Genomic DNA, 26615 nt, shown 5'->3' on the forward strand with positions numbered 1-26615 from the left:
TGAGATCTTTTCCTTCTCTGCTCCCCTACCCCAAAGAACCCACAGCAGCAGAAGCAATAGGGGGAGTGGCAAGCAAGCAAGCGTCTGCAGGCTACATGTTAACCCCTTATGGGCCAGATGCAGCCCACAGGCCACCAGTTGGACAGATTTGCCTTAACTGATGGACAGTTCAACAATCCTTCGTTTCAACAAGTAGAATATTCAAGACCAATGACAGCAATGGGGAAAACTAACAATGGCAAATGTAAGGTAACATAGACCACTTTGCCAGGTAGGTTTACGTCATGGAAGTTTTCCTACTATATGCACTTGGACATTCCTAATAGGAGTGCAACAGAAGATCTCTAGGTGTTAGAACCATCTAGCATCCAGAAAGTCAGACAGAGTGAACGGAGATCGGGATGGGGTATTCTACTGTTGTCCTGAGAGTACAGGTTGGGAAGCAGAGGCAAGGAATGCAATCCTACACTGACAGGTGCAGGAGGTCCCAAAACCGGGGCAGTCTAGGCCAGATTGATGCTATCAAGTGACTTGGACCTAGTCTTGCTGCACCTTTGTGACGACTCATGCAATGACGGGGGCTAGGGGGAAAGGGGGCCCTGTCCACCAAGGTATCTGAAAGGGTACCCTTATTGAGACCTGCCTTGGAGCAAGCCTCTGGACATGCAGATAGCTGATATGTACTCTAACTACTTTGGAAGGCATCTCTCACCAGAGGTCATGGGTGACCAAGGCTGAAAGGGTCAATGGTGTAGGACTTTGGCAGGAACTGTCATTTTTATCCCTAAGCAATAGCTTCTTTGGAGGATTAACTGTAGCTAGGCCTGCAACCCTTTGAAGTGTAGCCAGGTATGTGGCACCACAAAGGTATAAGCTGCCATGTGGCTGAGGAGGGAGATGTATGATTTTATTAAGGCCTTTATGTGCTCTTCCAGCTGAAGGATCAGTCTCCTCATAGAGATTGCACCATAGGAGAAGCGCTCCTATGGCAGAAGTGCCTAGACTGCTGTTGTGTCCAAGGTATCTCCTATAAGGTTCAGAGACTGAACTGGCATTAGGATTCCTTTTTGGTAGTTTACCCTGACACCCAGTAAGTAAAAAAGCTCTGTGGTTATTCAGACATTGGCAGATACAAATTGTTGTAGGGAATTTGATCAGCTAGCTGTCCAGGTTAGAAAAGACTACAATCCCCAGTTTCCTGAGATCCACAGCTACTACCACAAGAACTTTCATAAAGATTCCCAGGACAGAAGAAAGGCTAAGATGAAGAACCCCATATTGATTATGGATCTGGGAAGCCTGGGCAGTAAGAAAATGTAGGTGCCACCCATAGGAAGGATGGATGACAATGTGAAAATAAGTGCCTGGTAGATCAAGAGATGCCTAGCTAGTCCCTTTGTTGCAGAAAGGGAATAATGTCTGCAAGTGTAACCATCTCAAACTTGAACTTATAGATCTACCCATTCATATTTCTTAAGTTCAGGATCAGTCTCGATCCTCCTTTTCTTTTTGGAATAAGAAAGTATGCATATCTGGGGCACACTGAACCACACCTAGAGATAAGAGTGACAACACCTGCTGAAGAAGGCTGTCATGAGAATGGTCTCTGAAAAGAGACAGCGAGGGTAGATTTGGGGAGTGAAGAGTGGTGGTCTCAGTAACACAGTCATCTCTGATCATGCCTGTGGCTCATCAGTCCAGACTGAAAGGAAGGCAGCTAGTGCCAAATTATGTCAGCTGTCTGCAAAATAGCCTTGTTAACTGGAAGAGCTAAAGGGTATAGTTAGGGTAAAAAGTCCATCAATGAATGCATGGGTGTTTTAACAGTTTCCCATGGAGAGAGGTTGAGTCCTTGTGCCATGTATCTGATGGGATCTGGGAAGCCTCCAAGTTCCTTTGCTGAAGGGACAGAGAAAGCACCAGTGCCTGAGGAGGTAGGCAACTTTCTTGCCTCCTCTCAAGGGAATGAATAGCCAGGGTAACAGAACTACCCCATTAAATAGAAAAAAGGAGATACTCATGTGCGCCTGAAGGAAGAAGGAGGGATGTGACTCTAAGCAACTGGAACACACTGCAGCAATTCTGCCTATGGAAGAGGGTGTTAAAACTCCATGGGCCAGGGAAGATATAAAGGCCAACTCCAACTGGGTGGATACTGGGATCACAGTGCTGTGTATGATTGTTTCTATGATGACTGTGATGAGGAAGCCCTCAGCAACTGGAACAGAGAGACTGAGTTAGAATCAGGGTTACCTTCAGTGTGGGAGTGCCTCAGGGTACCTTGAGAAGTCAGTGCTGGGACATTATAACAGTGCTGGGGTTTGGAGACAACCAAAAGGACTTGCCCAGAATGAACATGCACTGCTTGATCTCTTATTCCTTCCTTGTCCTGGTTTTAATTGATGGGCAAAGGTCATGCATCTCAGGCTCCTGAGACATCCTGAAGCAGTAAAAACATCTCATGTGGAAACTAAAGGCAGGAGTGCAATTCAGAAGGATCTCGACAAACTGGAAAGTTGGGCTAGAGCTGACAGGATGAAGTTCAATGCAGACCAATACAAGGTGCTACAGCTTGGGAGGAATAATAGAAAACACAGATGTAAAATGGGGGGCAGGCCCTTCTGGATAGCAGCACTATGGAAAAGGACTTGGGAATCTTGCATCTAATGCATCATTAGGTACACTACACAGGGGGTCTACTCTACTCATCACTTGTTAGGCCTCATCTGGAGTATAGTGTGCAGTTCTGGGCTCGACGCTTTGAAAAGAATTTGGAGAAGTTAGATAGGGTCTAGAGGCAGGCAACAAAAATCATAAAGGGCATGGAAGGCAAGTCATATGAGGAGAGGCTGAAGTAGCTAGGCATGTTCAACTTGTGGAAAAGGCACTTAGGAGGGGACAAGACAGCAGTCTTCAAATACCTGAAGGACTGTCATAAAAGGGAAGAGGGAAAGCACCTTTCTCTCTTATGGCACAGAGGAGGGCATAGATCAGTAGCTTGAAACTGCAGAAAAGTAAGTTTAGACTGGATATCAGGGAAAACTTCACTGTTAGAATAGTGAGGAAATGAAATAGCCTGTGGGTGGACTTGCTATCACTGGAGATGTTCAAAAAGAAGATGCTACAACACCGGTTCCCTTAACTCCTCTTTAGTCTTTATGATAATAAGAGGCTTTTAAGTACTTTCACCAGTAAAAAAGAACCTAAAGGGGCAAGAAAGAAGATTTCACCTTGTGATTGGCTTTGAAAGTATGTTAGGAGAGGAGAGAGTTCCTATTCATGAAGGGAGAGGATGCTAAAAGTCTGGGAGAAGGGGCAAAGCACAAGTGTGAACACAAAGGCTAAAAATGGCAATGGATGTGCATCATTCTCTGCACTGACAGCAGCTGAGATTCAAAGCAGTACCCAACTCCTTAGGACAGTGATACTCAAAACCCTCCAGTCCTGTAGGCCAAATGAGTGGCATGGGGCCAGTCTGTGGGCCAGACTCCATAAGCGAGGTTGATCCACATGTGCGATCTGGCACACTGCTCCATCTCTGTGCACCAGATATGGCCACAGAGTGGCCTCAACACACTGGTCCCGCTTAGTGGTGAGGAGGTGGTTGTGAAAGATGAGGTGAATGGGTAAGCGCCAGCCAGTCCTCTGGTATGACCTGGGCATAAGTGGGCTTTGTTGCATTTGTTCTGAGTTTCTTTCTCTGGGGAAGAACATAAAAGCCACAGAGTGGGCTCCCGAGTAAGCCACAGTCTGCAGGCTGGCTAAATGCCAGCATAAAAGACAGGAAAAGCCCCTCTCCCCCGCAATTCTCTGGCTAATGGCAGGGCATTTATGTGTGGGAAGCAATTTCTGACAGGCAAAACTCTGGGGAAAAAGGGGAATGCAAGAACCAAAACAGGCCTCTTCCCCTACAACAGTTCACTAAGATCCCCTGAGCTTTCCAGTCTCCCTTAACCTCTCCCTTTCCTGAAGCTCCTCCTTGATCCCAACACTCAGAGAAAGAATAACCCCCAGAGGTAACTGGAAAAGCCTGGGTGAACACAGTAAAAGCTCCACTTCTGGTGTAGTCCATTGCAGCTGAAGGCACATCACATTATCAGGGTAGCAATGGGGACTCATCAATCACTGTGCCCTCCTCTTGTTGCTCACTCCTTTCTACCATGCCTCATGTAATGTCATGCACAGGGCTGTTTTAAAGGACTTTTTCCTTGTTGTCACAATCCTAAAACTCCTGGAATTTGCAGACCTCTTACTCTACAGTCCCTGATTCTTCCCCTAATATATTCAGGCGAGGAGGTCAGTCACCATACCGGAAGGGCAAATACTGATGCCTGCAGCTCAGACTGATCAGAGACTGGACTGAGACCTGCCTAAGGAAAGGTCAGGTCTGTTTTTCTTGGGGACAACAAACTTCTGAAAAGCCTTTGTCTCCTTGCTGTGCTGAGATCTTGGCTACTTTCCAGCCAAGGATGGAGAGACTGGGGGCTGACATTGACCATAGCTTCTGGATTCAGCTACAAAGCATATGACCCTGCTGTGAACCCAACAGGGGCAGGGCAGGAAAGGAGGAGAAGTTACTGTGCAAACAAAAGGACAGCAGGGGAGGCTGGAGCCCAACCACACAGAGAAATGGTTTGGAAGAGATAATAGATAAATGGAGGAGAGCCCTCAGCATTCAGGATCCACAAGCCCCGCTTTAGAGAGGGCAGGAGCCTGGGGTAAGCTCTGATATAAAGAAGCCCTAGAACATCCTAACCCTGCTTAGTTAGGAAATAAGCTGAACTGTAAAACCTTGGCTAATTAATTGTGACCACCTTCCTAGAAGATGGGTTAGGATTTTAACAACCATTTTACAGGGGGGAATCTGGAATATGTCTATACAGTGCCCAGGGAACTCCAGAGACCACTGTCAAGATGCACACCCTTATTAGGGCTGGATCCAGAGGCAGTGGTATGGCTGCCTCTCCTTTTCTGATCACCTCAGGAACAGCAGCCTAGAACTCTTTTTTAAGTCTTGAAAAAGGCAAGAATTCCCCCTGGCTTTCCCCTCTATGCTGACACATACCCTTTTCCCCTTCCTTTCCTTCCTATTTCCCCCTCCCCAACCTGCTGCTGCCAGTGTCCCTGCTGCCCCCAGGGTGAGGGGAGCTTATGTCCTGCTCCAGCCAGATGCTGGATTCATAGAGACCTCAAGAAATTGGAGGATTGGACCAAAAGAAATCTGATGATGTTCAATAAGGACAACTGCAAAGTCCTGCACTTAGGATGGAACAATCCCATGCACCAGTAGAGGCTAGGGACTGACTGGCTAAGCAGCTCTGCAAAAAAGGACCTGGGGGTTACAGTGGACAATAAGCCAAAGATAAGTCAACAGTGTGCTCTCGCTGCGAAAGAGGCTAATGGGCACACTGGGCTGCATTAGTAGGAGCATTGCCAAGAGGTTGAAAGAAGTGATTATTCCCCTCTATTCAGCATTGGTGAAGCTACATCTGGAGTACTGTGTCTGGTTTTGGACCCCCCACTACCAAAAGGATGTGGACAAAATTGGAGACAGTCCAGCTGAGGGCAACAAAAATGGTTAGGGGGCTGTGGCATCAAACTTATGAGAACAGTCTGCGGGAACTGGGCTTATTGCATTTAGAGAAGAGAAGACTGACGGTAGATTCAGTAACAGGCTTCAACTACCTGAAGGATGGTTCCAAAGAGGATGGAGCTAGACCAGAGGTGGGCAAAGTCTGGCCCATGGGCCAGATTGGGCACAAAGTAGACTCCATTTCCCAGCAGCCGCTTCCTGCATTGCTGCAGACAGTTTCCATTGAGACCCCAGCAGCTGTAGGGCCAAGGTTTCCATGGAGACTGGCCCCACCAGCACTAGCAGGGTGCATGGCTGAGCAGGAAGCTGCTCCAGGGCTGGGATCTTGTAGCGGTGACAGCGTGGTTTGGAGCCAGAACAGAACTGTGATCTGCTACCTGACGCCCTGGGCAGGGGTGTGCAGGCAGCTGATTGTGGCTTTGTCCCAGCCTGGGACTACACTTACCGCTGCAAGTTCCCAACCCTGGCCACAGGGTCTCCATGGAAACTGGCCACAGAGACACAGGCAGGAGCTGCTGGAAAATGGAGTCCAGATGCCGGCTGGATCTGCCATTTTGTCCAGCCCTCAGCTAGACTTGTCAGTGGTGGCAGATAACAGAATGGGAAACAATGGTCTGAAGTTGCTGCAAGGGAAGTTTAGATTGGATATTAGGGAAAACTCTCACTAGGAGAGTAGTAAAGCACTGAACAGGTTACCCAGAGAGGTTGAAGAATCTCCATCCTTACAGGTTTTTAAGACCCAACTAAACAAAGTCTACAGTCAGTCTGAGAGAACAAAGGAAGAAAAAAAAAGCAACAAAAGATGACAATAAGGGACTGAAACTGCAGTTGACAATCCAAGATGCTGGCTGCCTTCTGGCACTGACAAAAAAATTGAGGGTGGGATGAGCAGCAAGCTGTCAGCCTAGCTGGTCTTCATCTCTCCCACAAAAGGTGAAGAGAAAAGAAAAGCAAGGAAACGAAACTGAAAAAGGTAAATAAAATAAAAATTATAAATCAAATGAAAACAAAAGTAGTATGAGATCAAATACAATTGCTGAGCAGAAATGCAGGTCACAGATGTTTTTCTCATACCAGGCAACAGAGAACCTGAGGAACAAAAAGTGTGCATGACCTTGTATGCCCTCCATGCAGAATCAGTAGGGGAGGAAGAGCCAATCTTGCTCTATGAGAAATACTAAGAAAGAAGTATCTGTAAAGCTCCTGCCCTGAAGTCCTTGTTAAATGCACTGACCCAGTTGCTACTAATAAAGGCCAGCTGGCTCCCAGGCCCCATTCCTCTGACAGGTTCTGGAGCTGCATTTAAGGAACTCCACCAGCACCTGATCCTTGCTGCACAACACTGTCTTCAGTGTCTCAGCAGTTCCTGTCTCAGGAACATTTCTGACTTCCCTGGTTCCTGACCCTGCTTTCAACTTGCTGCTGGATTTTGGCCTCTGGATTTTCCCTGCAGATCTGTTTCCTGGCTCCTGACCCTGGTTTGACTTATTTTTAGATTTTGCCCTATGTATTGGACTTAGTAACTGGTTTTCTGATTTCCAGTTCCTGATCCTGGCTTGGCATTTTGGCTCCTGACTTGTAGCATCTGACCCTTACCCCTACAACCTCCAGCTCCACACCTGGCTCTACCCACTAGGCCAGCTGGCCTGGTAGACCGTGACAGCCAAAGGCTCAGAGTTTGAGGCATACCCATTAGTCAGGAACGTGCTTGTGAACAGTTACTTGAAGAAAAATTATTTCTAATTAGAAAATGTCAATGTGTTTCAATTTCCTGACAATACACCTTCAACAGTGGTAGCAAGTTGCAAGCAAGGGAAGTCAGAAAAAACAAACGAACAAAGGCAGCATTGGACTCTGGCTTGCATTTACCAATGCATCTCAAGCAATACCCAGGATGTCTTCCTCTCACTTTACTCGGCCTTGATGAGGCCACAGCTGGAGTACTGCATACAATTCTGGGCTCCACACTTCAGAAAGGATGAGGAGAAGCTTGGGAGAGTCCAGAGGAGAGCCATGCATGTGATTAGAGGTCCAGAGAACAGGCCTTATGAGGAGAGCCTGAGAGGCATGGTACTCTTCTGCCTGGAGAAGCAAAGGCTTGGGGGTGACTTGGTGGCAGCCTATAAGTATATAAGGGGTGTGCATCAGGAACTGGGAGAACATCTGTTCACCAGGGCACGCCAAGGGAAGTCAAGATCTAATGGTCACAAACTGCTGGAAGACCATTTCAGACTGGACATAAGAAAAAACTTCTTTACCGTCCAAGTCTCCAGAGTCGGGAATAGACTCCCCCCAGAAGTGGTGCAAGCACCTACTCTGAATACCTTTAAGAAACACTTGGATGCTTATCTTGCTGGGGTGACCTGACCCCAGCTGACTTCCTGCACCTTGGGCAGGGGGCTGGACCCGATGATCTTGCAATGTCCCTTTCAGTGCTAATGTCTATGAAATCAAGTTTCTAGGACTGCTCACTATTAAAAGTGAGAAGGTCCAAGGAGTTTGAAGAAAAGCAGATATACTACTGATTTTCAAAAACAAAAAGAAGAATGTTCCTGGCACTTACCATCACTGTATCTAACACTCATCCCTAGTACAATCATGGAACAAACGCTGCAAGCAAAAAATACCACTAACCCCAAGGACGTGAGGCACAAGCAGTAATACGGGTTTATAAAGATTAGACCTTGTCAGACAAACAGTTGTCTTTCTGGATAGAATTATAAAATGAGAGTGTAAAGATTTGGAAGGTTTTTCAATGTTTAAAAAGCATCTGATACAGATTCCTATAGAAACTTATTCATAAAGTTGAGTCAAATAAGCTTGAAGATGACAGTCATGTGAACTAAAAATAGGTTGAATGCCTGGACACAAAGGGGACAAAACGCACTGATAATTGCACTGAGCTATGAGCAGAGTCAAGTAAATGATTTCATTAATAATTTAGAGAAGGGAGAGCACATAAATGAAATTCACAGATTATATTCAAGTGGTTCTGAGCTTGTACACTCTTCAGATAAGGGGCTGTATTCTGGTATATGATAAACTGCCCAGATGCTTTCTCCTTCCTCCCATCTCTGTGTATGGGTTGGTTTCTAAAATGTGGGCTCTTTGGGGCAGGGCCTGGGTCATATTGTACTTGGGAAGTGTACAGCACATTGTGGGTGCTACCAAAATGCTAATAATAATGAGATCAGAAACCAAGAGCTAAAGCCTCAGCTGGTATAAATCAACACAAATTCATTGACTTCAGTGCCATTATTCTGTTTTACATAAACTGAGGATCTGACTCATGGGTAGCAAATAACATTTTGACTGAACTTGGAAAATTGCAGCTAACACTTGGAGAATAAAGATCTGAAGGAGAAAGTTTGGAGGCAGAAATGGATGAAAGAGATGGCAGGGAAAGGAAAGCAGCAAATCAAACAGAAGTCCAATGTGACATGGCAGCAAAAATGCCTGCACTGAAAGGGGCCTTGTGTGCTAGAGCAAGGAGGGAAGAATTCTAGTGCATTCAAATATGAATGTCCCATAATCTGGGTGAGATCCTGAATGGCCTCCAGTTTGTCAGTAAAGAGCAATATAAATGATTAATGGAGAAAAGGGAATCTTAGCTTAGTGACAACTAACCTGGGGACATGCCCCTCTTTGATGGGCATGAGAAGGAAGATAAATTATTTAGCAGCTACAGGGGAATTTACCTCAGTATTTATAGCAAAAATCTGTCTACGAACCACTGAGTGAAACCATGACCATGGAGTACCCTGCTGCCCCTTAATATGATTTGTGCCTTACCCTTCTGATGCAGGCTGGATTGATGGATGCCGTTCCACTAAGATGGAGCAATTTTTGCTTTAATTTAGTTTATTTACCACTTTCCATATGAAGTGTTTGGGCATAAAGCTCTAAACCTAGTAGATGCTAGGCTAAACAGACAGGACAAACTCACATGGGAAAGGAGGACCCTCCTAATGGAACAGTTAGAAAGTAAACACTGTTGGTCTATTATCTGCCTTGCCAAGTACAGTAGGAATATCAGCCATCAGGTTAGATCGTATCACACACAGTTTCCCCTTCAGCCATACAAAACACTGCTGCTAAATTTGTCTTTTGTGTCTGTTGATCTTGTTCTCTGAATCCCCAGTAACAAATTCTTGTCATTATCTTCAAAGTTCTCTATAATTCAGCCCTGTAACAGCTTCCCTTGGTCCCAGGTACGCTGCTGCCTCTGTTCCCTCCTACACCTGTGCAGGCCCTTCTCTTCAAATGTCCCTCCCTCTCTTGCCTGCCACATCTTGATTTTACAGAGGGTACACATAACTGAAGAGAAAGGCACCTAGTTGATAGGGCTTATGGCTTTGCTGGTCCTCCTGGATTTTCTCCCCCCTGTACATCCTCCAGGTTCTTCCCCAAGCCAGTCTCTTCCTTTTGAAACTTCTGAACAGACTCAGCACCAAGTTGGCTTTCTTCGTGACCTGTCAGGCCTTCCTCTAGTTATTCTGTCTGGTCTCTTCTCTTTCTGCTCCTGCCTTCTCCCCACATACAGCCTTTCTGCCCCCCTTGCTGCTAAGGTTCTTCCTTTATACCAATGCTGCTCAAATTCAGGCCTGTGGGACCATGTCATCCAGCCCATGAGACTCTCCATGTATCTGGAAATTTGGTGGCAGGGGAGTAATGGTAACTGCCATGGTGAGATGCCATGGCCCCACGCCAGATAATGTCAGCATGAGGGGGTTGCTCCGCAGCCATATCCAGCACATGAGACTGAGCTGGCATACTGGAACATACCCACGCACCAACCCTGCCCATTAGATCCAGCATGTCGCCTGACCCCACCCATCAGATCCAGCCTGCAGACCAGCCCTGTGCCACTCATCCAGCCTGTGGGGCTGAAGGTTGAGCACCACTTGAGGTGCATGGCCTTCAACCCACTGGTTTCTTCTTAAAGGCCTTGTCTTTTCTTCCCTGTAAGAGATCAAAGGGTCCCTGTTACAGGTCCCTCTCTCTCTTCTCCTCCCTTGTCAAGCTTTGTGTTGCCTCTTCCCCTTCTACTTTAACAATTCTCCTACCTTGGCTACGTGTTGATCAGACTCTCACACATCACCTCTGCATATTTCCATGCAGCCTCCTATGTCCAATACAACCTCTCTGGACTCAGCTGCAAATGATACAACCTTTCCAAATACAAAGACCCATTTCTGCCATTCCGTCTATAGCTAACCACATTGACTTGCATATGAATCACATGTTAATTGTCTATCACTATTTCCCGTCCCCTCATGCTTGAGTACCTCTTTGTCCTTAGGTTGTGAGCTCCTTGGAGGAGGGCCCATCATACTCAAATAACTGGAAAGCATCCAGTACTTAGTTGGTGCTACTATGCGAATAATCAATCAACCATCGTACCTAAACACATTCCCTATTTGGCACACAGGTACCACTTCTTTTATACATATGTTATACATATGTATAATTTGAAACATGTCACCTATTCCCCCCATGCATATAGCTCACACCTAGCATATTGGGTTAAAGGCAATGCAGAAGAGCTGCCAGCGGACAAAGACACTTCCAAATCATAAATCACAGAAAAGGAAACAAAATGCTCACTGTTGCAGCATTTTCAAGGGCATTGCATGTCAGAGAGCTGCCCACAAAAACCATGACACAAGCTCATAGATTCTTGGGAACTGACTGGCCTGCCTAATCAAGGCAATACTCAAGCCATGACTGGAATTGGAGTATCAGATGAAAATGTCTTCTACGTGGCCTGGGGATACACTTCATGGAAGGCTTAGAGAACAGAGAACATGATGCCCCTTTAGAAGTACAGGCCTTTCCCATTTGGGTTTTGCACCTCCCCCTGCCGCTAACACAATCAGATTCTCACCTCTGCTATTTTACTTCTCATCCATAGATTTCAAAGCACTTCATGCAAGTAGGTCAAGTATCAGACAAAGGAACTAAAGAACAGAGAAGTAAACCAATTTGCCTAAAGTCATCCAGCTACAAGGTAGATCCAGGAAGAAAGAGATGGTTCTTGAGTTCCAGAGCAGCACCCCTAGCTACTGAATCACAGAATCAGGTGAGTTGGGGAACTAGTACTAGCCAGTCTGGAGAGCAGAAAAAATCAACTAAGAGAGATTCCAGTCCCTGGTGGAGGCTCTGAGCAGAGAACCCAGATGAAAGTTACGCTGTGGAACTCAGTGTGTGCACTGTACATCGCTGAATCCTGATGTGAAACTCCTGTTCTCCTTCCTACTATTCCCCATGGCCATGCTTCACTGACGGTGCACAGAGCTACCAGATTCTCTTGGCAGGCTGCTCTTCCCCATGTCCACATCAAACACAATGCTCTAAAACGCTGGAGCAATTTCTAGAAGGATGTAGGGGTTTTTTTGGCTTTGTGCAACAAGTTTTTGGATGAGAACAAGTCATTGGCTATTTCAAGCCAGTCTATCCAGAGGTACAAATGTGCAGTATGTGGAGAGCCCACAGCAAGGTGGGGAAGGTTGCTGACGATCCACTGCTGCTAAATAAACACTGGCCTTTCCCAACCCGAGTATCCTGTCTGCAAGGGTATACTGGTTTTTGTGGCACACTGTCTTTCCAAGATATGAATTAACACTCGCCCTAAGAAGAGGGATTGGGGAAAATGTCTGAAAATGATTTTTTTGGCTGCTGATGTATAGCAGGAGAAAGGGGTGGAGAAAAAAAACAAGGAGGAAGTGAAAGAGGGAAAACAGAGAGGGAGATGAAAGGAAAAACATTAAAAGGTGAAGATTTTCCAAACTGCATTAGGCAGAAGGGGCAGGTCACCTTACTTCTCCCTTTACCTCCAGCTATGGCATCAATTAAAAGTAGCTAAAATACTGTTTGGATGTGATTTTACCTCATGAGCCATCAATATCATAGAACAGTAAAACATCCTAGGCTTAGGAGGGACAGGGCCCAGGTGATAGGGAACAGGAGAGAGGTGGGCAGACCTGGGTGTGGCATGAAAAACAATGAGTGAAAAGAAATGTGTGTGTATGGAGGGGGAGAGGCTGGGGAATGGTGAGCAGGAGTGGGGGCAGGAGGTCTACTGGATAACAAGTAAGACCTACGGGATCAGGTCTGGTAGATGAGCAGGAGGAGAGTGGTGGTGATGGTGAATGGTAAGAGAAAGTGAAATGGGAGCCACAGTAGCACATGTTGGCTGGAGGGGAATGGATGGCAATGAACAGGAGAGTGATTAAGATGGGAACTGAAGGCGAGATGGCAGCCTGGGCAACAGTGAGTAGGAGAGGACTGTGACAGTGACCAGTAGAGCAGGACAGGGGCCAGAGTGGTGGCTAATGGGAGGGAGAGGCAGGGTGGTGGGGGAGTAGGAGACAGAGGCAGGTGACAGGGTATAGGACAGGGAGGCTGGAATGGAGCAGGCAATGAGAAGCCTGGAGAGGTTATGGGAAGCAGGTAGCACAGAAGGGGCTCAGTAAAAACTGTGACTGACAGGAGAGGTCTGTCTGGTTGCAGGCAAAGGCAAGTGGGAGAGGTGGTGTCCAAGAAACACTCTCTCTTTGAAGATGTGGTTCCACTATAAGAAAGGCCATGCTAAACAAATTGCCTCTCTCATTAACGGCAACTTCAGATCTGCCTGAGCTTGTGCACACCAATGGCCGCAATACTGCAGCTCTGAACTGCTCAGCTCGGAGAGAGAAGGGGGAGAGAGCGGTGGGTGGGGGGAGTGAGTAGAGGTTTAACAAAGAATCACTTTAACAGAAACTCCTGAGTAACGGCTCTGCCCCAGGCCAAGAATAACATCAGCTCAATGTCAGCAATTAGAAGAGGGCTCAGCCAGGCTCCATGGCCAGCCCCAGCCTCCTCACAGGCACGGCATGGCTCACAGCGCTCCCCTGAGCTCATCAGCAGTCACTGCTGCCTGCCCAGAGCCCCTTGGACAGGGATGAAAGAAAGGCCTTCTGCTCCTGCTCAGAGGGGCAGCAAGTGGTTTGGTGGTGGGGGAAGTTTAGGGAAGTAAAGCAGACAGAAGAGCCAGAGCCTCAAGAGAACTTGTGCAGGGAGCAGAGCTGGGAGCTGCTGCCCCCTTCAGTCTCTCTCTCAGGAAGCAATGAGGGTAATTAGGCCACAAACTATTTTTAGGGACCGTGCTATACTAACCTGTACCTCTGATAAATGAGAAAGGTGTTGGAGACCTGCATACTAAGCTTTTGATTTTGTTTGAGTCTAATCCTACCAGACTGCACAGCAAAATATCAAGATCTCCCCCCAGTTCAGGACAAATAATCTGAACTAAGTGCAAGTCCACAGAGCTGCAGCTCCCACTGTCCCTCAAGCAGCATCCTTGCTGGAAATCTGCCCTGAGTGGGTCCTATAGGTGTAGAACTCAGCACCGATACTTCTTGGGCAGGCTTTTCTCAGTTACCTGGTGTCGGGCTCGACTCTGCTCCAAGAGCTGTCGGGACTGAATCTTCTGTTGCTGGAGTTGCTGTACAGCAAAATGAAGCTGATAGCTGCCGGCAGTTGGCTGATACTTGGGATATGCCAGTTGGTTCCCTGTCACCTTGCTGTAGACACTGTTCTCCAATTCCCCTTCCCAGGAAAAGCCATCATCACTCTCTGGAACCCTGAGAAAAGAAGAGGCATCACACATCTTCACATGCCTTCCAGCTTCGAGACCCTGCATGTAAGACTGGGAGAGACCCTGCTCACAAGGCATTGCAGCTGCCCAAGAAGTCCCTAGTAACTTGCAAGGCGTACGACTCTGCAACAACTGGGTAGTATAGGCAAGCAGCAAATATGCAGCAGATGTTGAGAGCCAACTGTGGGCTTCATAAGGAACCTCCTGCACAGGCACCAATTGTTTCTTGAACTCTGGAGTGGTGCTATATTACCTTGCCACCAAGCCAGAGGAGAAAATGACAAAGAAAAAAGAAAAGGGGAAGTTCGAGAACAGGACACAACCATGGCTAGCTACCACTGAGGAGGAACAGCCAACCTTACAGCCCCCACAGAGCTGAGCTAATGAAATCCTGTAACTAAGGAGCTAGAGGGCACGTTTAGGATTGTAAAGGTTTTGCCAAAACATTAGAGGAAGTCTTAACCACTCTCATTCCAAACAGGCAAATGCTGGAAGGGGTGGGAGGACAGATGGAATGAGACCCGCACCTGCAGGAAGGGCAAGGAGACAGCTCATACAAGACTGGGAGGGTTAGGGAGCATTTGGACATGTAGTAGCTCCATACAGTTATGACTCAAAAGCCTGAAGGGTTTCAGAGGTTAGGTTAGTTTTTCATCATCTTTAGTAACATAAGCCCTGTCTCAGGGTTGCAAAGGAGAAAGTTTGTTAAACAAGCAAAGGTCTTTTGCAGAGGCAGGAATTTTTACAGCCTAGGCTTGGAAAGAGGAAGCTCAGCTGTGGCCCACAATGTGAAAGCGCTAACAGGAGCTCACATGTTTGCTTTGAAGTGTGTGAACCTGATTCAGAAAACAGCTACAGCACTTTGCAAAGGCAGGCCCATGGGCTTTGTAGAGGGCAGACGGTAGAATGAGAAGGCCACCAGGTGTCCCGGAGATCCAAGGATAGACCAGCAACCCATATTCCATCTGCTCACAGGCATTGACACTACATGGTTGGCTCAATCCCGGCACTCTGGCCAAAAACCCTTAAGGGGTTTGCTACTTAAGCTTCTCATGTTCTTACTGAGCTCTACCATTCTTTCCTCCCACCATGCCCCACATCTAGATACTCTCTTGGGACTCTCAGACTTCCCTTGAATTTCCTGTGCACACTGAAACTAATTGGGATTCAGATGGTATTTATTGCTGCTGCTTTATCCTGCAAGCCCAGGGAACAGGCCGTGTTTTAGGACAGCAAGTACCCCAGTCTCCCCACTTCCTTGCATCCTTACAAAAGCTCCTAATTCCCCAGACTCTTCCTAAGGCAGTCTCTGAAAACCTAGCCTCTGAGCCAACCCAGACCATCTTGAAGATGATCTGTATGCTTCCCAGAAAGGGCTAGGAGCAGGGACTCTACACACATTAAAAGGGTCTATCTTCACACACCTGCTCAGTGGCAATGGAGCAAGACAGCCCAGCAAAGGAATCTGATTGCTAGCTTCTCCCTACTGCTAACTATGGGAAACCCTCTGCAAGGAGCTCCCAAACAAATCCATTTTATGTGGGCCAATGACAAACTGACTTCCCCCTCCTCGCCCCTTTGCGCTGCTGTCTGCAGGTCACCTCTTCAAAGGAAACTTTGACTAGAATCTTTGCAAATGACTTTTGTCCCCAACTGATTGGGGCTTTCTTCTCTTTCCCATCTCAAAGTGTTTGAGAGGCAGCAGGGTGTGGTGGATAGGTCACAGGCCTCACTCAGGAGACCAGAAGCTTAGATCTGGGTCTGCCACTGGCTTTCAACAAGTCACTGCACCTTTCTGTTCATCTTTCTTCTCCCCCCCCCCGCCCCCCTTCTTCTGTTCACTGTTTCCTTCTTCTGTTCACTGTTAGATCTCCCCAGGTCCCCAGATCTCCTCTACCTCTAACTAACACAATGAGTGAGGAATAACTCTGAGGTGCCTAGTATCTAGGACAGGGGAGGGCAATTATTTCAGCTGGAGGGCCACTTAATCAGTTTTGGTGAGCTGTGGAGGGCTGCATGAGTGGCCCTGCCCCCTGGTCACCATCTTGAAACCAAAAGTCCCACCCTCTAACTCTGGTGGATCTTTGCCACCAGAAGTCCCTCCCTTTGGCCCCCCGGAAATGTGCCTTTTGGGAGGGGACGGAACCGGAAAAAAACCAAATCTTACACTAAACACCTACTATAGTATATTTTAATTTTATTACAAAAATATTTAGCATGTTTTGTGTTTGTGTACTATATATAGAGATGACTGCATAAAAACTAAAAAACAAAGCCTTACTCTTGTAGTGTGTGTGTGTGTGTGTGTGTGTGTGTGTGTGTGTGTGTGTGTGTGTGTGTGTGGAGGGGGGGTTGTGAGGGGGTGTGGCTGCATGTGGGGGGAGGGCAATAGGGTATACTGGGGGACTCCCACCCATGGTGCACTGCCCCAGCTGCCAGCAGCACCAGCAGGCAAAGGCGCTCCTTGCTCAGTGGCACATGGCTCCGGCCAGTGCTGTGAATGGTGGCGAGAAGTGCATCCTGTAGCCCCCGCACTTGCATGGCACCAGTGCAAAGCTCCATGTGCTGGAGCTGGCTGCCTTTGCCGCTCCCTGCTGCACAGGTCCCGGGACTCCATGGGGAAGCAGGGGCCGGGGCTCCCCTCTATTTCCAGCAGAGTCCTGAGACCTGTGCAGCAGGGGGTGGAGAAGGCAATCAGTTCCAGCGCACAGTTTCCCTCTGCTGCCCCAGGCGCATAGCACAGAGCCCTGATAAGAGGCAGGCTGGGCAGGCTGCGCTCCTCACATGCAGTGCTGGCCAAAGCCATGCACTGCCAGCACCTGCGCCAGGCACAAGTGCCCCTGCCTGTCGGTGCTGCACACCACAGGGGAGAGTCCCCTCATTCCCCACCCTCCCTCATACCCGTACCCTGCCCACTGAAGCTCTGCACTCCACACTGCCACCAGCCACAGACCCTGCTTCCTGCCCCCACCACTTCTCTACCTGCTGGGCAGAGCGGGCTCGGTGCCAGGGAAGCCAAGCAGGTCCCCTGGCAGCTGCATGCTGGCCAGGCCAGGCCCTTCCATACATGAGTGGGAGCAAGGTGCAATAGGGTATGTTGGGAGGGGTGGATACATGGGTGCCTCACTCCCACTCTCATGGGCAAAATGGCTCAGCAGGGTACAATTCGTTGGTGAGCGCCCATGGACCGAATGAAAGTGCCTGGTGGGCCAGATCCGGCCCATGGACTACATTTTGCCCGCCCATGGTCTAGGGGGGAATGCGTCTTTCCCTACATGAGCGCACAGTAAAGCACTTGGCTCGTAAAGCCCTTGGCTCCCCAGTATTGCTGGGTCCTGCTCTGACGCTAAACTTTGTTCATCATGCACATGCTGCAAACAGAACTGGGGAAGTACTACAAGCCTCTCAGCACTGCTCCTTACATTTCTTTTTATTGCCATTTTTTAGGCACCTTGTGCTTTGTGCATCACAAGGCATATGATGTCCATCTGCTCCCTCACCAGGAATGATACCCATATGATCCCTCATCAGTCAGACCTGCTCCTAATATTGTTTTTATCAAGTTGCTGCCATCTGGTCCTTTCCCCATGTCCCTAGATTAACATCTAACCCTCCCAGGACACAGATCCTGACCTCATTCTCTACGCACATGTGAAACAGCTGCAGCAGCTGTGCTCCAAACAAAGCTGGGGTCATGCTAACAACTGAGAAACACATAGGAGATTGCACCAAAACTACAGCACAAGGGGACACCTTCGGGGGACCATCACTTGCAGAAACAAGACACTGGCCTCAGTAGATACAAAGACTGAAAAACAATCACAAATACAGCTAGCATTAGTGAAGGAGCCACCCTTCAATGCCAGCAAAGGACCTTGAGCTTCTGTCCCTCAATTTAAAGCCAACTAACATTCTGCCTGCTTTTTGCCTGAGGCGAGTCACTTTTTTTCACATCACCAATTTTTCATCCTTTGGTCATGGCAAAGGAGGAACAAGCAGATTTTGTGCTGGATTATGAAAGTCAACAGTCAAATTTCCCTTTAAATCCTTGAAGCTTTCGCTAACAATCCACCGCAGGAAAGTGTCAAAAACCAATATTCACCCTACGTAGAGAAGACCTGAGGATATATTTCATGGATATTGCTGTGTTACTGTAAGAGTGACACTTCCTAGTTTACAGCCAGATCAGGCTCTTTAGCTTTAGTGTTGATGGTCAGTGGCTGTGGTAGATTGAGGGAAATCATTGGAGTGTCCATTTTCAGTGATAGTGCCCATATCAAATAAGTACTTTTCTGCACGAGTATGCTTCAAAGTTTAGAAGACGCTTTATGATATTTTTTCATTTGCTTTTTTTTTTTTTTTTCAGCTGAAGCTGAAACTAAATACAGCTCCATTGTGCTTAACAATTTGTGTAGGTGTAAGTGTGGTCCACTTGGTAGCAAAGGGTACGCAGTTCATAGTACAGGGCTTAGGACCATATGCAGAGAAGGATACCTGGCTTTCAGCTCTGCATCACTATACGTGGTATTTTATAAAATTAGCTATCAGGAGGTTTGAGAATCAAGGTGCTGCTGCCAATCAAATACTCTAAGCCCCTAGGCACCTTTACCTCTTTGCCATGCTCTCAGGGCAGCTTAATACTGACGTTTCCTTTTCTCAAACTGTCTGCATGCTGTTTTGTTGAAGCAAAGGTCACCTTTAGGCTACATATGGGGGCGTTTTTCCCATCTTAAGTGCCCTGCAGCAGGCTCAGCACAAGGAATTAACAGCTGCCCTTCCTCTCTTCTAGAGAGCTGTTACTTAAACTATCTGCACTTCACTTTCTCTCTCTACTGAACTCCAGACTGCTGAGCACTCATTTGTTTCAGCTTAAGATTGTCACTTGGACACTAACAACTGTTGGCTGCCTGGACACTCACTTGTGCATGCACACACACACGCACACCAGAAGAGATTAGATTTCAATGCATTACCCAGGCTGGTTGTGAACAATCTTCTCCCAGATCACTCAGGATTATTTATAGGTTGCTTAGTGGAGACCTGGCTAGCACTGAGGCTTTCTATGTAGCAGAAATCTCAGCCTTGGTGGTATGGTCCATCCTTCACAAGCAAGAACTTCTGTCCTTCCAGCAGCTCTAGAGGCTACATGGTATTTTTGGCAAGAGACCAACTGTATTCCTTTCTTTGAACTGCATTTTTCATGGATCCTGGGCCATAAACTCCCCTTCCTCCTCACTGAGGTCTTGAGACCTTTCTTTGCTGCCTATTTCCTGCACCATAGAGGGTACATAAACATCCTTGCATCTGAGAACAACTCCAAACAGAACTTCATAGTATTGTGGCTCAAACTCAGCCCAACAGTACTCAAATACCTTGCACCAATCCTTACGTCTCTGCTTCAAAATTCCTAGTCACTCTGTGTCTCTATCTGGATCTCTTTGGTGATACACTGTTTTGCTGAAAGAGACCCAAGGAACCTTCCTGAAGTCAGCTGGCTAGATTTCTGCCCTGGCCTGATTTTAGAGGTGATTCTGTTCATTGACTGGGAAGGAAGAGAAGAGAAAAAGCCCAGCTGGATTCTTGTACCCAAATAGAAGCTGAGTTGATTATCTCTGCCCACCTGGAGGGGACTGAAAACACAGCCTTCTATAGAAATGAGGAGTAAGAAGAAACTTGGAGAGAACATAAGCTTGCTGAAGATCACACACTTTGAATCTTGTTTTGACCAGATCCATCTCCTTTGGAGTTTGTGCTACTGAAAGAATAACGTTGGCAAACAACCACAGTTTGCATCTCTCTAGCCACTTCCTTTCCAAAGTGCCCCACAGCATTTCACAAGCTTGAGTGAAAAAGCAGGATCTTTCACCTGCTGATATAATGCAGTCATTTCTAGGATGGGACACAACAGGGCAAGAAAACAGAAAAGAAACTTTATCAAACTGAAAATGCAAAAAGAATGTCAGGGAGTGGAATGCAGTTGGAACTGGAATTTGTCTGTAAAACCAAAGCTAAGACTTGCAACTCATGTAAAGCAACAAGGGATTTTTAACCATCCCAAGTGATCAGACCTCTGTTTTAGATTTCATTTGAACCTCTCTTCCAGTTGCACAAGGATGTGCAGCAGTATGATGGACAGTGACTCCATGAGAAAAGTGCCAGGTGCTAATATTATCTCCCATATTTCCCTGAGAATCACCAATGTAAGTACAGACATACTGCCTTTCAGAAGTGCTCACATCACACAGAAATTTGATAAAAGGCTCCAATGCATGCTCAAGTTACTTTTGAAAATTGGACTCAAAGTAATATTTTCAAAAGTGCCTACATCTAACACTGCTTAGCTTGTGATATCTGATAGGATCACAGCACGAGGTGGCACAGCTGCAGGCTTAGCGAACCACAAAGAATTATTCCTTTAAACAAGGAAGCAAATTGACAATGAAAGTATTTCACATCCTTTCCCGTAATGGCTGGAATTAAGAATAAGGGCCAATGTGCCAAGAAGCAAAAAAGGAGTCCAATGCTCCCACCTTGCCATGGAATGCAAGAATCCCTTGGGCAATGACTCTTTGCCCCTGGGACATCGGAAGGTATGACAAGGCCAAGAAGATTTCTGAGGAAAGCTATGGTGGGCACCAGCTGGTACAAAGCAGTTAGTATTGTAAAGAATGGCTCTGTCTGGTGAGGCAGCCCCCAGAATCCTGCTGAGTTGTGCTGCAGTGCTCGAAAAACACAAAACATTTTTTTTGGCACAGTCTGCACCTCTTCCATCTCTAACAGGCTCTGGACTCAGGCTGGCCATGGTGTGATTATAAACATGGTGGAACACAACTTAGGACACTGGGGGCCTAGCACTGGGTAGGACAGGCCTAGCCTCTAACAAGCCCTTTTTTCCTTCTCTTTCTTTTTTTTTCTCTTAAGCAAAGTAGTGAGCCTTTGTAGATGGCTCCTTCCTAGGCTCCATGGTTATGGGGGATGTCTTAGAAACCCGGCGATGCCTGTGAGAAACAGTGACTTTGATTCAGCTTGGCCAACAAGAGTCTGCACTTTAACACAGCCTGCGTAATACATGAGCCCCTAGCACTCAGCTGAAGAAAACTCCCCAAAAGCCATGGAGACCATTCCTGAATGAGTTACTATCAACACTTTGGGAATTCTCTGTGGCATTGGGAGCTGTCCAGAGCCTCAATGGAGCAGGGACATGCAGACAGCAACAGGAAGGCTGTAACTGCCCCACATAAAATTGGGATGCAATCTGCCTTAAAAAACTGCACAGCAAAGCCAAAGGAAAAGCTTTTAAAGTTAATGAGCAGACTGTCCAGGTTGGCTTGGCAAGACTAACCCGTGGAACTGCAGCCTGAGTTCAAATTCAGTTCACTACAACAAAATCTCCAGTGGTGTTTGAAAGTGTTGCAGAGATGTAAGAGGCTTCCTGTCCCCCTGCATCAATCAGCACCTCCCTTCTTACTGAGAAGGCACAGCTGAAGGCAACTTGAAACAGTCCAAAGTCTCCAAACTCTCTGACTCTCCAATTATCTACCTGTTCTTCTCAACAGCTAGAGCTACATTAACAGTTAAAGGAAGCAACCATTCACTTAGATCCAAGAGAGAGCAGGAAAAGTGCAAGGGCAGCATAAAGGACAAACTCAGACAAGAGTTGACAGGAGTGCTGGAGTGCAAGACAAAAAGAGTGGTTTTGCACACCAGCACCAGGTATCAGGCCTTGGCCCAGTTCACCTATTTCTCACAGTTTGCCCCTTTCTGCTGGAAACCCTGATGATGTTTCAGTATGTTTTTTCAGGGTGGAAACGGACATTGCCTTTGTGTTGTCATAAAAATGTTTATGGTGGCAAAAAGTGAAAGCAAATAGACGTCCACGACCTTTGTCACGCCACAAATGCTTAAATTTGCGGTTGCAATAAAAGGTAGTAATAATTTGTGCCACTTCATTGCAGTGAATTATTTTCTTTATGGCAGGAGAATGCAGGAAGCCTTGAGCCATCCTCACTTTCCAACCATCCCAGGCAGGCACTCCCTGGGTATGAGAAGCTCAGTCCTGCATGCCCCAGGAATTCCCACAGTATCAGGCCCCTCAAGCCTCAGGATCACTAGCCCAGCTTTCCCTGTTTCCAGAGATGCCCCAGAGATTTCCAGGAGTACATCTCTGGAAATAGGGAAAGCCCTTCCTTCCTTCTAGAGACGTACCTCAGATATTGCCAGGGGCATGGCCCTGGAAGCAGGGATTCCTGACTTTTCCCACTTCCAGAGAGAAACCCCAGATTACCAGGGGTGCACCTCTGGAAGCAGAAAACATATGGCCCATTGTCCCACAACATCAATAGCAAGGAAAATTATGAGTGCTTCACCCAGCGAAACAGATCCCTACACAGCTGATCTGCTTCATTTGGCAAGGTTTATTTCTAGCCTTAGAGTCACAGGAACTAGGGAGGATACCTAGCTTATCTCTTCCCAGTGCAGGATTAGGACATTATCCAGTGCTCAAGCAATCTAGTTAGTGTTCAGCATCTCCAGTGATGGATCATGTATGACTCCCTTTGAGAGACATCTCCACAGGCTACTCCATCTTGCTGTCAGGAAATTTTTCATGAGATTTTAAGCTAAATTTACCATTTTTCAGTTTCATCACTTCACCCATCATTATCTCTCGCCCTGTTCTGGGCCTGGCCCTTCACTTATTTATGAACCCTTAGTCAGAGCTCTGCCACACTAGACACTGTTAACTCCCTTAATTTTCCCATCACTCAGCTCCTCCAGACCCCTAATCATTTATTGCTCCATTTTGTCAATGTTTTGGTAATGAGATGTCCATAACTAAATGCAACATTCTAGAAGTAAATGCATGGAAGCCATGCAAGTGTGGGATTATCCCCTCCTTGATCTCTGACCCAGTTCTGTAACTACTGCTCTAAAGCACATTGGGAAGCAAATACAATCTGAGTTTGGAATGGGATGTGTGCACCAAAAAGAACAATCTCATGTCTACCCCATTCCTGCTTCTCTCTGCCATTGAGTACCCAGGATTCAGCATTTTTCAATGCTTACACCATACTGTTGCAAGTAAGAACCACTGACAAAACTAGCCTCGAGGACCACAACCAGGTAGCCTGGAAGGAAGGCAGCTGGTGAGGAACAGGATACATGCAAGAAGGCTGTGTGATGGAGCAACAGGATTGATCAGGATGAAGGACATTGGCACAACTATGCAGGGGAAGCCTGAAGAGAATCTACCTAAACTATTCCTGGATTTAGCTGGCATTATCCACCTCTTACATTCAGGAGCACTAAACCTGCCAGTCTTATTAAATTAAATTAAATATTTAGTTTTCAGCAGAGCCAGTTTTTGTTGGGCCCTAGTAGCATCTTTGGCTTTCTGCCGAGCACATCATGCTGCCAGCCTCTCTGATCTGGGGAATACTTGGCAGGTAAACAACGTTGGGGTTTTTTTTCTCCTAACACAGGGCAGCTTTGAAAATTCACTTGTACAGAAACTAAATCAAGAGGAAAGTGAGTAGCCAGCTGGCTGGAAAGTTCAATACCTCCATCCCACTGCGGCTCATCTAGTCGTTTGAGAAGCAGCAAAGGCAGCTGAGCATGTCTCTTCCATGTGATCCAGATTAAGGAGCTCACACAGAACACACTCCTTTTCCCCTCAATTAGTGCAAGCAGAGGGCTGAGGCATTCTGAGGGGAATTTGGTCCTGGCCTCCCATTGCCTGCATATGCTCCCACATCTGCATGCACAGACCTAACCTGCTGGAACACCAATAGCAGGGCACACGTATGATGGAAACACTTATGGATGAAATGGGAGCCTGCTACCCTCCCCCTCTTTTATGAGTTTTCAGGAAGAGAACCTATTCACATCTGATGTGCAGCTGGTTGCACGGACCCCTCTCATGCCAATGTCAAGACAGCAAATAAATATGAAGGTCAGGCAGAGCAGCTGAACACTGTACGGGAGGCAAGTCACTCCATCAAACTGGGAACTGGATGATTTTGTAAAGTTGGGCTTGGCTAACCTGCTAGCTAGACCCCCACTTAAACTCAACCACTCTTCCTAGACGAGACAAAGCCTGTGCTCCTCGTGTGAAAAAGATCAAGCATCTTTTGCCCAGCACAAAGAACAAGAAGCCTAGGAGGTTTGTATACACCAGACATCTGGTAAGGGCTAGGTGTCATTATGCAAGCACCCGGCATGGACGCACTGAACTGAGTGCAAGTCACATTTTGCACCCATTTCCTTCAAACCCTTACTTCCCTCCTTCCCACTCCTCCATTAGTTTACAAATATATAAAAGACAGGTCTAGAAAAGCCTTGCTGGGTCCCAGCCAGTCTGTCATACTTATTAGAGCTTTTTCCATGCTAACTTTACATTGCAAGGGGTGGAGGGTAGCAGCAACATTTGCAGGTGGGGAGTATAACACTCAGGAAGGACATCTCTGTCTAGAACATGTCACTGACTACGAGTCAGAAATTAAGCTCTTCTGAGTTGATACCTGCACACAGACACAGTCCCTCTATGTCTCTCTTGAGCGAAAAGGGTTAAAACACAGCTAGCAAGCTTGCCTTGTGCCCTGTAATGCCTTCTTTGAAAAGCCGCTCACAGTTTACAGGCAGAGAGTGAGAGTGCAGCTGCCATCCCAGCCAACATTTGGTTCCTATTACAGTGAATAAATCTCCCCCTCCCCCTTTTCTTTTTTTCCTTTTTATATTAAAAGTCCATCAAACACATTTTTTTCTCCTTAATATTTTCCATTAAATTTCCTCCTGCGTAGGCTTTCCCAGAGCACTGCACTCCTTGCTGTTTATGTACTTGCAAAGTCGGCGAGATACCTTACAGGAACGAAGAGAATGGCTGAAGCCCCTGTCCCACTTTTAGGCTGCCAGTGAGAAGCAACTGCTGGGCCACAATGGTAAACCCTACAGTACTCCAAAAGAAAATATATGGTAGACTACTACATGGGTTCAAAATGGACATGGGCAGAGAGAGGACAGACTCTACACCCCACCTAAGTCTGCACCTACAGGAAAGTAATTGGCTACAAGTGAGCAGAAGTACTCCCATCAACCTAAGTGCCACAGCCCCCACTAGGTTTTTAGATGGGGTAGGACAAGCTGATATTGCATCTGCTTCAGATTTTCTCAGCGGCTGTGCAGTCCACACATACATTCTGCTTCAGGTCCAAATGCCCCTGATAAGGTTGTGACCATCTAATCATGCACATTATGTTAATAGAGGATCACGGCCATATGATGTGTGGATCATACATGCACTTTCTAGCCCCAACACAAGGTTAGAGAGGTCATGCTGTTTGCTTTAAGGACAGTAACCATCTCTGAGTTTATATGACTGTTATAATATCCACACGGAACTGTGCATCCCCCTTTCCTCAACTAGAGCCAACCAGCCACCAACTTCCCCAGAACTAGTGGAAGTCACTTTGTCTAGACGAACCCAATCTCCAAATGAAAATGTTTATGAGCAAGAAGAGAAGAAAAAAATAGTATTAAGTAAACTTTTTCAAATCGTTATAGCTCCTTCTAAACTCCCTCTCTCCCCACCTCACCCTGAGTTAGGAGACACCATATTTAAAGAAAATAATTTTCCAGAGAAATGCAAGCATGCCCAAAGAGCCTGCAGGACCGTTTGCTGCCAGACTAGTTACTTTTTTGTGAAATTAGGGATGTACAGTCAAAAAACAGATATAGAATGGAATTGGTTTTGAACTAAAACTACACCATTCTGGCTTCCTACTGTCAACCATTTGTGCTAGAAGAGAAAACATTTCCCTTCAACCAACATTAGAGACTTAAAAATAAATAAATAAATAAATAAACCTCTTTGCTGCACCTGTTGGTACTTTCCTTGAACCTGTCCCCTCTATTCCTGATGCTGACTTGTCTGGACTGGGCCATAAAATGGCAACAAGGGAGTGGAACAGTTATATTCTTTTTTAAAGCCTCATGAACAAAGCAGACCCTTTATGTGAAGCAGGTCAGGAGTCTCCACTCTGTTATTTGCCCTGAGAAAATAATACTTCAAAGGATCGGCTTCTTGCTAGAGGAGATTCTCAGTTAATGACACATGAAGGCCTGCCTATCATTCTTATTTTTAGGGGTGCATCAATAGAGATTTTGGGGGCAGACACTGATAGCCACTTTTTAAGGAGGCATATTGGTCAGTACCGATCTGATTTCTGATACCAGTTGTGTGCAGCTGGTAAGTCTGTTGTGGTGGAAGGAGAAAGTGGAGGAGAGGGGGGGGCGGGGTGCAGATCAAGGCCCCTGCAGTGAGGGAGTGAGGCTGAGGCAGGCACTGTCCAGCTAGGGAGGGGCATAGGACAGAGAAGTGGCTCATTCGGG

At 46.8% G+C, this 26615-nt stretch overlaps 1 protein-coding gene across 10 annotated transcripts in view; it reads right to left on the minus strand.

Annotated features, from left to right (window-relative positions):
* Window positions 1–26615, minus strand: part of TTLL5 (tubulin tyrosine ligase like 5) — a 178375-nt gene that overhangs the window by 28262 nt on the left and 123498 nt on the right. For 8 of the 10 annotated variants that reach the window (XM_025200705.1, XM_025200691.1, XM_025200684.1 and 5 more), the window contains one exon: window positions 14016–14217. The exons of the other annotated variants lie outside the window; for them this stretch is intronic. In XM_025200705.1, coding sequence (XP_025056490.1) covers window positions 14016–14217 — 202 coding nt within the window. The remainder of the gene's footprint in view (window positions 1–14015; window positions 14218–26615) is intronic. 10 annotated transcript variants of the gene reach the window in all.

Source organism: Alligator sinensis, unplaced genomic scaffold (genome assembly GCF_000455745.1).
Source record: "Alligator sinensis unplaced genomic scaffold, ASM45574v1 scaffold280_1, whole genome shotgun sequence".
NCBI lineage: Eukaryota > Metazoa > Chordata > Crocodylia > Alligatoridae > Alligator > Alligator sinensis.